General features: G+C 55.4%; 3 protein-coding genes across 3 annotated transcripts; 2 read left to right on the top strand and 1 right to left on the bottom strand.

Annotated features, from left to right (window-relative positions):
* Positions 1 to 2482: 2482 nt before the first annotated feature.
* On the top strand, positions 2483 to 7153 carry BGZ61DRAFT_529858 (uncharacterized protein; the record flags this gene model as incomplete). Its single annotated transcript, XM_046253469.1, has 3 exons — positions 2483 to 2944; positions 3004 to 6197; positions 6250 to 7153. The coding sequence occupies 3 exons, from the start codon at positions 2483 to 2485 to the stop codon at positions 7151 to 7153; spliced, it is 4560 nt and encodes a 1519-aa protein (XP_046107735.1).
* A 1118-nt stretch (positions 7154 to 8271) lies between these two features.
* BGZ61DRAFT_385649 (Aldehyde/histidinol dehydrogenase) lies at positions 8272 to 10548 on the top strand. Its single transcript, XM_046242729.1, has 2 exons — positions 8272 to 8460; positions 8521 to 10548. The coding sequence occupies exons 1-2, from the start codon at positions 8384 to 8386 to the stop codon at positions 10262 to 10264; spliced, it is 1821 nt and encodes a 606-aa protein (XP_046107734.1). The 5' UTR covers positions 8272 to 8383; the 3' UTR covers positions 10265 to 10548.
* An 83-nt stretch (positions 10549 to 10631) lies between these two features.
* Positions 10632 to 12929, bottom strand: BGZ61DRAFT_415554 (P-loop containing nucleoside triphosphate hydrolase protein; the record flags this gene model as incomplete). Its single annotated transcript, XM_046243357.1, has 5 exons — positions 10632 to 11285; positions 11336 to 11827; positions 11878 to 12315; positions 12366 to 12559; positions 12607 to 12929. The coding sequence occupies 5 exons, from the start codon at positions 12927 to 12929 to the stop codon at positions 10861 to 10863; spliced, it is 1872 nt and encodes a 623-aa protein (XP_046107733.1). The 3' UTR covers positions 10632 to 10860.
* Positions 12930 to 13119: the final 190 nt, after the last annotated feature.

Genomic DNA, 13119 nt, shown 5'->3' with positions numbered 1-13119 from the left:
AAAAAAAATAACGGCAGGGAGATTGAGATATGGCCCTGGACTCACATACGGGAGGCTATGGGCCTCGAGAGCAGACCGGTTTGGTGGGAGGATTGAAAGGATCAGCTCCGATAATTTCTAGCGCAGCACTCGCACCTTAATCTGGCCTGTGGCCCTGTCAAATTGAAGCATCCAAAGGCCCAAGATATGGTAAGCCTAGCGACACACAGTCTAGGGACAACTTGGTTGTTCTTGTTCTTGTTGGCTGCAAGGCCCCCGGTCACCAGGGACTTCGGGCTGGCATCAGCTTCCAGGGACGTCTTCCGTTGGCGAGTGGGCACTTTTGGACGAGCAAGTCTCAGCTTAAGCCCACAGGCGTCAAGACTAACGCGGCCTGGTACCAATCCGTGACGACAACGCTCTGTCATCGGAGGCGCTAGCTAGCGCCCTGTGGTGGCTTACATTATCAAGACAAATAGGTAGGCCAGTCGCGCGGCCGCGGGATGGCAGATTTGTGATCGTGGATGGCAGCCATTGCAAAATGCGTGCTGCGGACAATTGCTGCGGACGATGCTGCGGATGCTGCGGCAATTGCTGTCTAATCAATGTGTTGCAGGGTGCTGACTGTGTCGACGGCCACTCGGCGGCCGGCTGATGCAGGTGCGAAAGTGCGACAAGTGGACGATACGAGCGGAGCGCGAAGGAGTGCGAGGCTTGGGCATGGGCCCGTCGTACGTGTATGCTTCGTACCGACGTAATTACTGTACTTCCGACAACACCACATCACTGACGGATTCTGTCACCAACGGCCGAGACAAGAGGCACGCGGGACTGGCTACAACCTTAGGTTGGCAACCAAGCTTAGACTTAAGAACTGGGCTCTCAGAGCAGCCGAGCAGCGCTCTGGACACACTTGCGCGTGGCAGCATGGGCTTTCAGACACGGCGCGTCTCCCTGCGCGCCGTGCCTATTGCCCTTTTCTCTTGGCCTGTTGCGCCCTCTGCAAACCAGGGCCCAGGGGGCGTGTGTGAGATGCCTCAAGGGGGCCAGACAAATACCAGCCCAGGGCGACGGCAGCAAAAATAAAAATGAAAAGCATTGCTGGACCCGACGTGAATAGCTGCGCCAGCCTCCTCCGACATGCCCTCAAACTACGAAGCCGCGGGAGGGACAGTGCTAGCGCTCCGTCGCTGCCCCGTGCTGGCTGGGTACGTGTTGGATTGGGTCGTGTTGGGTCGTCGTGCGCGGTGCGTTGATGCGTGAATGCGAGTTTGCAGGGTCGAGGATACCTTGGGATCTGGGCTGGGCTGGTAATTACTGGCCTACCACAAAGGAACAGCTACGGCGGCCAGGGAGCGTCGGGGATCTGATACCTGGCATATTTGGATGGAATTGCTGACCGACGCGACCGAGACCGAGCAGCCCGCCCCGTGCTTCCGGCCTGTCAGTCTGTCGGGCGAATTTTAGCGGCATGGCCGCCGTGGAAGTGGCTGGCCAGTTGTGTTGCTCATCAGGGACGATGCTCTGCTTCTAATCGGTACGCGTCGCATGGGAGGAGGCACGTACGTAGGGGGCGTCTATCGTAAAGGGGGGGAGGGCCTCCCTCCGTGATTCCTGTGGTGGACGGTACCCCACTGAACGGTGATGAAGGAAGCCCATGGAGGGTCGGAGGGAGCGAGACCGCGAGAAAGAGAGAGAGAGAGAGGGATGGATTGCACACTGTACCACATCCTGCTCTGTCATGCACTGGCCTGCATTCGCGCGTCTCCTCCGGGCTCCGGATGCTCGGTACTCCGTCCCATGAACACGCTGCACCTTGCATTGGCATCGCCGGATGGACCGGGAATCAGAGTCCTCCTACTGTGTACAGCTCTCCAGCCCATCCATCATACCCATACCGCGTCCGCCGCCGCCACACCCACCCGCCGCCGCCTAACGTAGGTACCTCCATCCCTCCCTACTATGGGCACGGCGCTGGTCGGTACGAAAGATGCGCTACGCCCCACGCCCACGCCCTGGGCCACCCTTACCCACACCCACTCTCTCCACTGCCATTTCCCTTGCCCAGCCCGTCCCAGGCGTCCCAGGCGTCCCAAACGAGGTCCCAGTCTCTAGAACGGGTCCCGGCTGTCCCACTGGAGCCGTCCCCAGCCAGTGGCCCCCAGTGGAGTGCGTCTCTCAAAGTCCACCGTAGCTTTTTTCCCTCCCGCCCCGTCTTGCTTACACAACTCCCCTACTCTCCCATCTCGTCTCCATCCTCATCCATCTCTCCCTCCCCCACGAGCCCGACTGCCAACGTCCCTGGTCGACGCCGTGCCCGCGATAACCTCACCCGCCACGACCTCAACCACCGAGCACGACCTACGATTCACGGGTGCTCCTCCAATTGCACGTCCGTCCACGCCTCAGCGACGACGCCTTCCCGCCCGAGTCTGCTCCACCGCGACCCTCCCAAGGCTGGCGTCGAGGGGCCGATCGGGCGCTTGCCCGCGATTTCACCACCATGACCACCACAACCACCCCCGAAGGTGGCTCCCATCCGGGCGCCCTTAATGCCACCCAGCGAGCGCGATGGGCCACCCGGAGAATGACTGTCAGGAGCAGTAGCAACAAACGCAACTCGCTCATGAACCGCATGCACAAGAAGACCGGATCCAACGAGAAGAACCCGCCGCTCCCCGAAGGTTCCGAGCCGCCCGCTGAAGATGCCGTGCAGCCGCCCATCGACGCTGGCAATCAAGAAGAGAGTGAGGATGTAGAGGAAGCATCTGGAACCCGGGCTCTCTATTTCAACCAGCCTCTGCCGGACAGTCTGGTGGACGAAGAAGGCCATCCGATTCAGGAATTCACCCGCAACAAGATTCGGACAGCCAAGTACACACCCCTCTCCTTCGTACCAAAAAACCTGTGGTTCCAGTTCCACAACGTCGCCAACATATTCTTCTTGTTCTTGGTTATTTTGGTGGTAAGTAGCTATAGCCCTCGTGTCTCCTCTGTCGTAAGTAAACCTTAACCTTGTGGTAGTTCTTCCCCATTTTCGGTGGTGTCAACCCAGGCCTGAACGCTGTGCCCCTGATCTTCATCATCACTGTCACCGCTATCAAAGATGCCGTCGAAGATTACCGAAGAACCGCTCTCGATATCGAACTCAACAACGCCCCCGTTCACCGACTGCGAAACTGGACCAATGTCAATGTGCTTGAGGGAGACGTTTCCGCTTGGCGACAGTTTAAGAAGGGCAACTCGGCCTTCTTTGGTTCCATCTGGCGCGGCATCCAAAGCATTTGGTCCAAGAAGGCCAAGGAGGAGCGAGCCCGACGCAAGAATGAGACTGTGGACGACCCGGTGCGACCCTCCATGGAGACACACCACACCAGACGCTCTGTCCGTGAATCTATTGCCTCTCCTTTTACCGGGCGCGAGTCATTCATGTCCGCCCGAGAAGACATCCAGATGACTCCGGTGCCCTCCCCAACGCCAACGCCGCACATTCGGATCCAGGTCCCTGAGAACGAGGAAGCTAAGCGTGCTGCCGCAGTAGCAAGGATGGACACGAGCATCATCCAGCGCGATCATCCCATCAAAGGCGCTCGATTCCAGAAGGATGCCTGGAAGAGCATTGTTGTCGGCGACTTTGTCCGTATCTACAATGACGAAGAATTGCCAGCCGACATCATTATCCTCTCCACTTCTGACCCGGATGGCGGATGCTATGTCGAGACGAAGAATTTGGATGGCGAGACCAATCTCAAGAATCGCCAGTCACTCCGATGCGGTCGACCAATCAAGCACGCCCGAGACTGCGAGCGAGCAGAGTTCATTATCGAAAGCGAGGCCCCTCAACCGAATCTGTACAAGTATAACGGCGCCATCAAGTGGCAGCAGTCTGTGCCTGGCTATGCCGAGGAGGATCTCGAGGATATGACCGAGCCTATTGGTATTGACAACCTGCTTCTGCGAGGTTGCCACTTGAGAAACACTGAATGGGTTCTTGGTGTCGTCGTCTTTACTGGACACGACACCAAGATTATGATGAACGCTGGTATTACCCCAAGCAAGCGTCCACGAATCGCCCGCGAGATGAACTTCAACGTCATCTGCAACTTTGGTATCCTGCTCATCATGTGCTTGCTCGCTGCTATTGTCAACGGCGTGGCATGGGGAAAATCGGACGCTTCTCTCAACTTTTTCGACTATGGGTCGATTGGTGGTAGCCCGGCTATGAGCGGTTTCATCACCTTTTGGGCCGCACTCATTTTGTTCCAGAACTTGATTCCCATCTCATTGTATATCACCCTTGAGATCGTCAGAACGCTCCAAGCCGTCTTCATTTATAGCGACGTGGAGATGTACTACGAGAAGATCGACCAGCCCTGTATTCCGAAGTCGTGGAATATTTCAGATGACCTTGGCCAGATTGAGTATATTTTCTCCGACAAGACTGGCACATTGACTCAGAACGTCATGGAATTCAAGAAGGCCACCATCAATGGACAACCTTACGGAGAGGCCTACACGGAGGCGCAGGCTGGAATGCAGAAACGTCTGGGTATCGATACCGAAAAGGAAGGCGAAAGGATTCGGGGTGAGATTGCTAACGCAAAGATTCGTGCTCTCGAGGGCCTCCGAAAACTTCACGATAACCCCTACCTCTACGACGATGATGTCACTTTCGTTGCTCCCGACTTTGTTGCCGACTTGGCCGGTGAGCATGGCCCCGAGCAACAAGCAGCAAACGAGTACTTTATGCTGTCCCTAGCCCTCTGCCATACTGTCATTGCTGAGAAGTCCCCCGGAGAACCACCCAAGATGATCTTCAAGGCCCAATCCCCTGATGAGGAGGCCCTCGTTGCTACTGCCCGTGATATGGGCTTCACTGTCCTTGGAAACTCCGGAGATGGCATCAACCTCAACGTTCTTGGCGAGGACCGCCACTACCAGATTCTCAACACTATCGAATTCAACTCTACCCGAAAGCGAATGAGCTCTATTGTTCGCATGCCCGATGGCCGTATTATTCTCATCTGCAAGGGTGCCGACAGTGTGATCTATGGTCGATTGAAGAAGGGAGAGCAGAAGGAGCTGAGGAAAGAGACCGCAGAGCATCTTGAGATGTTTGCCCGTGAGGGACTGCGAACTCTGTGCATCGCTCACAAGGAGGTGACGGAGGGGGACTATCTACTCTGGAAGAAGGAACACGATATTGCCGCAGCTTCCCTGGAGGACCGAGAGGAGAAGCTAGAGGCTGTTGCCGAACTCATTGAACACGACCTGCTCCTCCTGGGTGGCACTGCCATTGAGGATCGCCTGCAAGACGGAGTGCCAGATACCATTGAGCTGCTGGGCAATGCCGGCATCAAGCTCTGGGTCCTCACTGGTGATAAGGTGGAGACTGCCATCAACATCGGTTTCTCATGCAACTTGCTTAACAACGACATGGAGTTGATCCATATCAAGGTGGACGAGGACGAAAATGGAGAGACCAGCGACGACACTTTCCTAGATATGGCGGAGAAGTTACTGGATGAGAACCTCCAGACATTTGGTATTACCGGAAGCGATGAAGATCTTGCCCATGCCAGGAAGAACCACGAACCCCCTGCCCCGACTCACGGAGTGGTGATTGATGGATTTACTCTTCGATGGGTTCTGAACGATCGGTTGAAGCAGAAATTCCTTCTGCTTTGCAAGCAATGCAAGTCAGTCCTCTGTTGCCGTGTCAGTCCCGCACAGAAAGCTGCCGTCGTCGCCATGGTAAAGAATGGCCTTGACGTTATGACCCTCTCCATCGGAGATGGTGCCAACGACGTGGCCATGATCCAGGAAGCTGATGTTGGTGTTGGTATCGCGGGTGTGGAAGGCCAACAGGCCGCCATGTCCTCTGACTATGCCGTCGCTCAGTTCCGATTCCTTTCAAGACTGGTGCTGGTGCATGGTCGGTGGTCTTACCGTCGATTGGCAGAGAGCATCAGTAACTTCTTCTACAAGAACATGGTGTGGACTTTCGCTATTTTCTGGTTCGAGATTTTCTGCGACTTCGACATGACCTACCTCTTCGACATGACCTACATTCTGATGTTCAATCTTTTCTTCACCTCCCTTCCCGTCGGCATTATGGGTATTCTGGACCAGGATGTATCTGACAAGGTCTCGCTGGAGGTGCCACAGCTATATCGCCGTGGCATTGAGCGAATGGAGTGGACTCCGTCCAAGTTCTGGTATGTTGATAAATAACGATGATTTTAGGACGATGTTAACATAAAAAACTAGGATGTACATGGTTGACGGCATATACCAATCTGTCATGGTCTTCTTCATCCCATACCTGCTCTTCATGGACGGTACCTTCATTGGCATGAATGGCCTCGGCCTTGAGGATCGACTCCGATTCGGTGCTTATGTTGCTCACCCTGCTATCATCACGATCAACATGTACATTCTCATCAACACCTACCGATGGGACTGGCTGATGGTGTTGATTGTCGTTATCAGCGACGTCTTCATCTTCTTCTGGACCGGAGTGTACACCTCCTTCACCTCATCCGAGTTCTTCTATGGAGCGGCGAGCCAGGTGTACCGGGAGGCGACGTTCTGGGCCATCTTCTTCATTGTGCCAGTCATTTGCCTATTCCCTCGATTCGCCATCAAGGCGCTGCAGAAGGTGTACTGGCCATATGACGTCGATATCATTCGTGAGCAAGAGAGGATGGGCAAGTTCTCGCACCTGTCACCCACGGATGACGCCGACGATACCACCGTGGCCGACTGCAGGAGCAACAAGTCCAAGTCATCAAACAGTTCCAAATCAAGGAAGGCGAAGCATGTAACGTACGGCAGCGTCGACGAAGACTTGCGACCCATCTACCCGCCCTCGACAGCTACCCGAACGACTACGTATAACCAACATAGTCAAAACGGCAGCGACTCGACCAACTATACCGGCCCTCGCATGTCAATGGACATTCCAGTCCAGGGACGGCCGTCCATTGATCGTGCTCGACCATCATACGACCGTATGCGGGCATCCATGGACCGCGTGCGACCAAGTTATGAGGCCAGTAGCGACTTCACATCAGCGGCGCGACTGTCGCGAATCGAGTCAAGCCAGTCTCAAGGCGGCCGATTCCGACCGCGATTGCGCGGACTGTCACTCTCCAAGAGTGCCCAACAGTAGGGGATGCCCAGTGATACCTGGTAACAGGACATCATTTGGCGTCACCCTGCCACACACCGAACACTGACGCTCCTTGTATATTACCACACTCACGACGGGTGACACCCATCGGAAAACCCTTTTTGAGAGTCGTCTTTTTTCTTGTTTTGATATCCCGGGCCCGCAACGAGGCCTTTGATGCACTTATGATCTGCACGAGCGATCTACGAGTGGCTTCTCCACCAATCCTGAGGGAGCTCCAAGCTCCGGCGTCCGCATTATATGAGCGCGTCACGGAAGGAAAGGGGTTGATTTTTGGTTGCTTGTCCCCCGCGCATTTTTTTGGAGGGGAGTCTGTCTTACACACGCAGGGCGTTCTGAAAGGGGAAATGCAAAAGGTGTCTTTTGGCTTTGTATGATTGTTTGCTTGGGCTTTTGCCGTACTGTTGACTTTTTTTTTCTTTTATATCTCTTATCTCTTCGTTTTTCTTCATTTTCGCATTTTAGAGCTGAGAAAGCGGCAAAAACTCATTCATTATGAGGACTGGTTTCATTGCGTGTAAAGGGGATGGCGAGGAAGGGAAGAGAGAAGAGAGAAGAGCAAAGACAGAAGTTGAGGAAGATGGATTGGCGTTGGGACGGAGGACGCCTGGCCGCCCAAGGAGAAGGAGACGGGCCCAAGGATACGAGTGCACTGTACATACAGTATCATAATAGCTTGTCGCTTCATTTTCCTTTTTGGAGACCAACCCCCAACACGAAGATATCTAATTTCAAGTCCGTCGCATGTGCCTGAGTGTTGTAATTTGTGGTTGTTGGTGGTGTGTGATGTTGATGCGTGTTGCGGTGGCTGTGGTGTAGATTGATAAGACAATATGCCCCTGTTCCGTGCTCCACGCGTACAGTGTCTGACGTACAGCCATTACTCTAGTGCGAGGTACATCCACAAGGCCTGTGTAACTGCGGTGCCGTTGCGTCCTGCGATCATTCGACAATTGTTTGCATTGCAGGTACGAATACGATGGGACTTGCCGACAGCCCATTCTTGGCAGGGGAATATCCCGGCCCCACCAGGACCGGCGACTGCCACTCTCCACCAGAGCTGTGCTGCACCTTCACCCACCGCCCACCTCCAACTTCCAACCTTCAACCTTCAACCCTCGACAGCCCGCGACGAAGAGCTCGCGTCAAATCTCCAGGGCAGGCCGACGGAGAACGATAGTATACGCCAATTGAGCCCTTGACTGCGCCATGGACCCCCCCGAGCCGTTTCCTCTCGCGGCTTGGCGCTGGAGCGGCGACTATGCCGCCACCCACTTCAACATGTCGTACGTCTGCTCCGTTGACCAATTGGCCTCACAAATTAACTGACACTTTCTCTTCTATAGCCAGGAGGTGTTCGCCGCTGCAGCTACCGCCGTAGCTCTGGCCTTTTCCTTCGTCCTCATCCGCATCGCGTCCGCATCCAACCAAACTCCCCGCCGATACACTGTCCCCGCGCCCAAGATGCCCGAACCCGCGACGACGGTCGAGTCCCTCTCGATCAAGATCCCCGGCAGCTCGGCCGTGCAGTGCTATGCCCCCGCGACTGGCCAGTTCCTCGGCCTCGTGAACCCGTCGACGCCCGCCGCAATTGACCGCGCTGTCGACGCCGCCGCGACGGCCCAGAAGGTATGGGCTGAGACGACGTTTGCCCAGCGCAAGGCGGTCCTGCGCTCGCTGATGCAGTATGTGCTCGACAATGCCGAGCAGATCTGCCGGATCGCCGGCCTCGATAGTGGAAAGACTATGGTGGACGCCCAACTTGGCGAGATTCTCGTTACCGTTGAGAAGATCCAGTGGACGCTGGCCCACGGCGAGAAGGCCCTCAAGCCATCACGCCGCCCGTCCAACCTGCTCATGATGTACAAGCGCAACACGGTGCACTATGAACCGCTTGGAGTCGTGGCTGCCCTCGTCAGCTGGAACTACCCCTTCCACAACATGATGGGCCCCATCATCAGCGCCCTCTTCTCCGGTAACGGTATCCTGGTCAAGGTCTCGGAGCAGACGGCCTGGTCTAGCGCCTACTTCGCCAGCATCGCTCGCGGTGCCCTTGTCGCCCACGGCTTCGACCCCCAGCTCGTCCAGACCATTGTCTGCTGGCCCCAGACGGCCAACCACTTGACTTGCCACCCAGGGATCAGCCATATCACCTTCATCGGCTCCCAGTCCGTCGCCCATCATGTTGCTGCCAGCGCCGCCAAGAGCCTAACGCCCGTCGTCGCCGAGCTCGGCGGCAAGGACCCCTTCGTCATCCTCGACTCTGCTGCTCATGACCTGAAGCGCATTTCCGAGATCATCCTTCGTGGCACCTTCCAGGCTGCCGGCCAGAACTGCATCGGTATTGAACGCGTCATTGCCGCACCCGCTGCCCACGACAAGCTTGTCCAAATCCTTGAGCCTCGCGTCAAGGCCCTTCGTCTTGGTCCCCAGGCCGATGTCGGCGCCATGATCTCCGATGCCTCCTTCGATCGTCTTGAAAAGCTCATTGCCGATGCTGTCTCCGACGGCGCCCGTCTCCTTGCTGGCGGCAAACGATACAACCACCCCGATTACCCCCAGGGCCATTACTTCCAGCCCACGCTTATCGTCGACGTCACCCCGGACATGGGAATTGCCCAACACGAGTGCTTTGCCCCTGTTCTCACCATCCTCCGCGCCAAGTCCTCATCCCCCGCCGAGATCCTGTCCATCGCCAACGCTCCAAACTTCGGCCTCGGCGCCTCCGTCCACGGCTCCGAGCGAGACCCCAATCTCCAGCCCATCGTCCGCGGCCTTCGCGCCGGTATGGTCGCCGTCAATGATTTTGCCGCCTACTACGCCGTTCAGCTGCCCTTCGGCGGCGCCGGTGGCTCCGGTTACGGTCGTTTCGCCGGTGAGGAGGGCCTCCGTGGTCTCTGCAACACAAAAGCTGTCTGCGAGGACCGCTTTGGCTGGCTTGGCATTCGCACGGCCATCCCGCCCCCCGTCCAGTACCCCGTCGCCAGCCAAGACTCTAGCTGGGCCTTTACCCAGGGCGTTGTTGAGGTCGGCTACGGCGCGCCTGGCCGCAAGCTTCAGGGTCTATCCAAAATGTTCAAGAACATGTAGACTGCACAATGTCTCTTGTTGAAGAAATGAGACAACACAGAACAAAAACTGCCAGGCTGACTGTACGCACTTATCCAGCATAGTCATCAAGTTTTGGGTACGGGGATTTAATACCACCCCGGTTAGCATGGTGCGTCTCGGCTGGTGGAGGGATATATACCCCTTCAAATTAATAGTACAATACCTACCCCCGCGAGAGCTAGATGGGTGAATAAAAATGAACAAAAATAAGTCCAGTCCCCAGAATCGTAGTTTGAGACCTCACTCATCCCGTTGAATCATCCGTGCCACAGCCCCTCTTTCATCACATCATCTCCCCATTAGACTCACTTGTCGTACACAGTCACCGTTCATTTCACAATAGTGTGAAGGAAAGCAAGCACAAGATGCCATTCATTGTCCATTGCCCATTTGTGAACTGCAAGTTTATCTAGTCACGCCTCCGAAATGCTAACTCACTTCAAAGCATTTACCACTAGAAATCTTTCCACTTGTCACCAAATCCTCATTCGACAAAGCTTCATCCAGCCAGAAAGCTAGACATGAAACATGCTGGTGCCTGAACACCAAGTTCAGCAGGGTGTTGTGAGAGCGATCTACCACGAATCCGCGGCCGCTGAGGTGTTTCCAGCATCACCGCCACCCCAACCACCACCGCCGCCGCCGTTGCCAGCATCGCCGGTGTTGTCAGCATTGACACTGCCACCTCCAGCCTCACCGCCCCAGGCATCTCCACCACCTCCGCCTCCGCTGTTGTCATCAGCGCCGGCAGCATCGCCCGAGTCTGGTGCCCAGGCATCGCCACCAGCGGCCCCGCCGACGTCCTGTGGATCAAAGTCCGAGTCCGCTTCAAACTTCAAGTTCTCACGGGCCTCACCCTCAGGAACATAAGGTTGGAGGAAATCAGGAATCTCCTGGTCGGTTTCCAACAGAGTTCGAGTGAGAACACTCGCAAGAGCCTCGTCACGTTCCGAATAGAAAGAGGTTGCGACACCACGATGTCCAATGCGACCAGTTCGACCTAGAAATCAGTTAGAGTGAAACCTATGCGAGTGAAAAGCAGAGACCTACCGATTCGATGAGTGTATTCCTCGATACCACCATGGTCCATGGAGGGAAGGTCGTAGTTGATGACATGCATCACATTGCGAACATCAATACCACGAGCGGTAACTCCAGTTGCAATCAGAATCGGCGCATTACCAGAGCGGAATCCTCGCATCGCAGCTTCTCGCTCCTGTTGTGTGCGGTCACTATGGATGGAAGTGACTGGAAGCTGCATGTTGAAGAGGAAATCGTCCAAGTTGTCCGCTTCCTGGCGGCTGTTCACGAAGATGATGGTGCGAATTCCGGACATTTCCTCCAAGAGCCCAATAAGAAGCTCGCGCTTCTCATGTCTCTCAGCTTGGAGGACGATTTGCTTGATGTTGGTCGTGGTGCTTCCCGCTCGACCTACTCGGAATCGGACGTGAGAGGCGGCGAGGTATTGCTTGGCCAGATCGCGGGCACCCTTGGGGAATGTGGCAGAGAAGAGCCCAAACTTGACGTTACCGACATCTTGTTCTGCATAACACGGGTAAGTAAGTAAAGTAAAAGCGCGGGGGAAATCTTACCTCCGCCGTTGAGAATCATGTCAAGAGCCTCACCCCAGTCTTGGTTGAGCATCTCATCAGCTTCATCCAAGATCATGTACTTCAAACGTCGAAGTGTGAGAACATGGGGTCGTTGGATGAAATCGGTCAATCGACCGGGGGTACCAATGAGAACATCGCAACCCTTGGTTAGAAGGGAGCTTTGCTGTCGAGTAGGAACACCTCCATACACAACACAGGGGCGAAGCATTGTGCGGTAGCAGAACTTGCGAGCCTCGTTGAAGATCTGCACGGCTAGTTCACGGGTTGGGACAACAATCAAGACCAAAGGCTCTGCGATAACCTCATCAACACCTTCTTGGAAGGTGAGAGGGTTGGGTCGAGGGGCCGCAAGCTTCTTGGCCTTGCCCATGAGCTTGCTCAAGATTGGAATGAGGTACGAGGCGGTTTTTCCCGAACCTAAGATTCCGTGAGCAGAGGAAGTTGCAATGAAGTAGAGTTGATCTTACCAGTCTGTGCGATACCAATCACATCATGTCCTTGGAGGATCGATGGGATGGTGAACTTTTGAATGGGAGTGGGGTTGTCATATCCACAAAGCTCAACGTTCTCCAGCATGGCAGGATGAAGCCCAGCATCACGGAAAGATCTGACTGGGTCAATCTTGACCGGCCCTTCCTGCTGTACCTCAATGCTCTCGATTCTGTGAAAAGTAAGACGAAGTCAACAAAGTAGAGGACGGAGACCTACGTGGAAAAGTCGAGGCCGGTTCGCTCTTTACGAGTCGAGGGTTCCCCAAAGAGCTCGAGCTCGAGCTCTGGGTACTTCGGACCAATATCGCCATACTCGTCCTTCCATACGTAGGTGGGAGCATCCGAGCCCCAAGCGTGGTCGTAGTTCTCCGGGGCCATCGCGGTGTAATCAATTTTCTGGGGCTCAGTCCACTTGGGATCGGAAGCATCTCCGTTTCCAGCAGCGGGCGCGTCCGAGGCATGGTCATTACCGTGAGAAGCGACCACGGCTGGCTGAGGGAGAGCCTCACTGAGACCCCCGGTTGTCCAAGGATCGGCCATCTTGGAGAAGTGATCCACAAGCAAGTTGGTGGCAGTAAGCTATTGTTGCGATTAGTGACGGACCATGTGTTTCTTCAAGACAGGATAGAGACAATCAAGAGCAAGAGGATGAAGAAAGGATGGAATTTTGGACAAGGCAAAGGGATCGTAAGGGGCATGCACAATGGAGTCACCTGGAGATGGTTTGGGA

Source organism: Ilyonectria robusta, assembly GCF_021365365.1.
Source record: "Ilyonectria robusta strain PMI_751 chromosome Unknown BGZ61scaffold_5, whole genome shotgun sequence".
In the NCBI taxonomy this organism is placed as follows: domain Eukaryota; kingdom Fungi; phylum Ascomycota; class Sordariomycetes; order Hypocreales; family Nectriaceae; genus Ilyonectria; species Ilyonectria robusta.
The sequence above is the reverse complement of the archived record's forward strand: the minus strand, read 5'-3'. Positions and strand labels throughout refer to the sequence as shown.